The 2,328-nt window shown below is 38.3% G+C and overlaps 1 protein-coding gene across 1 annotated transcript; it reads left to right on the forward strand.

The window, feature by feature from the left end:
- The first annotated feature begins 51 nt into the window (after positions 1-51).
- On the forward strand, positions 52-2,274 carry LOC112682898. The gene is made up of 2 exons (XM_025553665.1): positions 52-392; positions 465-2,274. Exon 2 carries the CDS (start codon positions 870-872, stop codon positions 1,818-1,820), a length of 951 nt encoding a protein of 316 aa, XP_025409450.1. The 5' UTR covers positions 52-392; positions 465-869; the 3' UTR covers positions 1,821-2,274.
- The last annotated feature ends 54 nt before the right edge of the window (positions 2,275-2,328 follow it).

Raw genomic sequence — 2,328 nt, forward strand, 5'->3', positions numbered from 1 at the left:
ATAGTCAATTAGTGCGATATTACAAACACGTGTCGTGTGTTTTAGTATTCTACGGCCCACGAGAGAGTACTTCTGGGCGGCGGCTCAAACGCGTCCGTTCTCGCGCATTCCCACCACAAAACCTTCACATACACCGGCGCCGGCGCCGCCTATCTCGTCTACGAACGGCGCTGCCGACCATGAAACGGTGACAGTGTTTGTATACAGCGCGTATCGAGTGTTTCCGTTATTTTCCGTATTTGCTGATACAAACACAAAATTTGCGTTTTTGTGTGTACACAGTTTTTTCAGATTTTTGCGTGGTTAAGTAGTATTTTTTTTTATACTGAACTACAGAATCTGATATGGACGCCGTAGATATCTCTCCTGTCAAAAAAAATGCATGCGGAAAAGTAAGTGGTTGCATACGATATTTCTATTGCACATTTTTAATTTTTAAATGTACCTATTGTTTTTTTGTTTAGTTTATTACCACTGGTCAAAAGAAAATCGTTATCAATGTGTATAAGTACAAACTCAACCAACAGCTTGAAAATCCAGGGATGAACAAATTGTCTTTCAGACAAATGATCGTCGAAATTTCAAAAATGACCGGTATTGGGCAACGTACGGTACAAAACACATTGGCCGAGTACAGGAAAGATGGTGTTGTGACATCGCCCAACAAAAAAAAAGGTGAGACCTACAATTATTGAAAAAGTAGACGAATTCGATAAAAATGCCATAAGACAAAAAATTCACAATTTTTTGGAGGAACCGTCAGATACCCACTGTTGCGAAAATGTTAGTTGCCATTAATGAAGATGATTCATTACCAAGCCTTAGTCGAACGTCTTTCCAAAGAATATTAAAAGATTTGGAATTTGAATATGTTAAAAAAAAATCGGAACAGTGCTCTTCTCGAAAGAGAAGATCTAGTAACTTGGCGCCGAAGTTATTTAGATAAAATAAGGCATTACCGAGCACAGAACAGGCCAATATATTACCTGGACGAGACTTGGGTCAATGCAGGTGAGACGCATAACAAGGCATGGCTCGATACTACGGTCAAGTCATCACGCGATGCATTCCTCAATGGCCTCACCACAGGACAAAAGCAACCCTCCGGAAAAGGTAAGCGCCTCATTGTACTGCACATCGGATCAACAGATGGTTTTGTTCCGGGGGGGCTTTTGTGTTTTGAATCCAAAACCAATTCGTCTGATTATCACGATGAAATGAATGGTGATACATTTTTTGAATGGTTCGTTAAAACCCTGCCGTTGCTGAAGGAGAACGCGGTAATTGTTATGGACAATGCCTCATACCATTCCGTGAAGAAGCACAAAATTCCGGTTATGTCTTGGAAAAAACAAGCCATTATAGATTGGCTTGAAAGCAAAGGTGAGGTCGTTAAACATCCTATTGTAAAAAATGATTTGATGAAAAAAGTCCGAAAAATTAGTAACCAGTACGACCAATACGTAATTGACGAGTACGCAAAAGAAAATAATAACCTCGTATTGCGATTACCACCATACCACTGCGAGCTAAATCCAATTGAGCTCGCGTGGTCGTCTGTCAAAAGTTATGTTCGGACGCATAACAACACTTTTAAACTAAATGACGTACTGGAGTTATTAAAAAAAGGTGTGGACCACGTCACTCCGGAAATGTGGACCAACTTTGTTGGACATGTGATCAAAGAAGAAGACAAATTTTGGAACATCGAGCATACAACTGACGAATTAATAGACAATGAACTGGGAGAAGGAGGAAGTCACGTTCTATTGATAGGAACAGGTGATTCATCAAATTTTGACGATTCAGATGATGACTGATTTATTTATTTGTATTTTAATTATTTTGATTTTTTTCGTTATCTTTTTTTTTTTTAAATTTTTTTTTATTATAATTTTTTTTTACTAAATTAATATTATAATTAAGTGTATTATCTTATGTACAATTCTTCATTTTTGTTGGTATACATAAATAAAATTTGTATAAATAAAAGATTGATATTACATTTATATTATTTGCATTGTTATTGTATACATAATATGGTGTGCCAGTCGCTATAAAAAAATAGGTGTTTTTTTCGTAATGTATTACTTGAGCCGGTGTATACAAACCACCGGTTGCTGCTCGGCGGCCGCGGCTGTGATATTATACTTATAATTATTGTCACCAGTCGCGCTTTGGCGGCGACTACGTGTTAGAGTGGGAGAAAATCGGGTCCGATACCGCGGAGCTAATCAGTTGGGATGCGCGAACGAGAAGTACTCTCTCGTGGGCCGCAGTATAGTGGACAAACGGAGTGTATTAATTCATTACGAACCGCGTATTTAT

Source organism: Sipha flava, unplaced genomic scaffold (genome assembly GCF_003268045.1).
Source record: "Sipha flava isolate LNK unplaced genomic scaffold, YSA_version1 21419_pilon_pilon, whole genome shotgun sequence".
Classification (NCBI taxonomy): domain Eukaryota; kingdom Metazoa; phylum Arthropoda; class Insecta; order Hemiptera; family Aphididae; genus Sipha; species Sipha flava.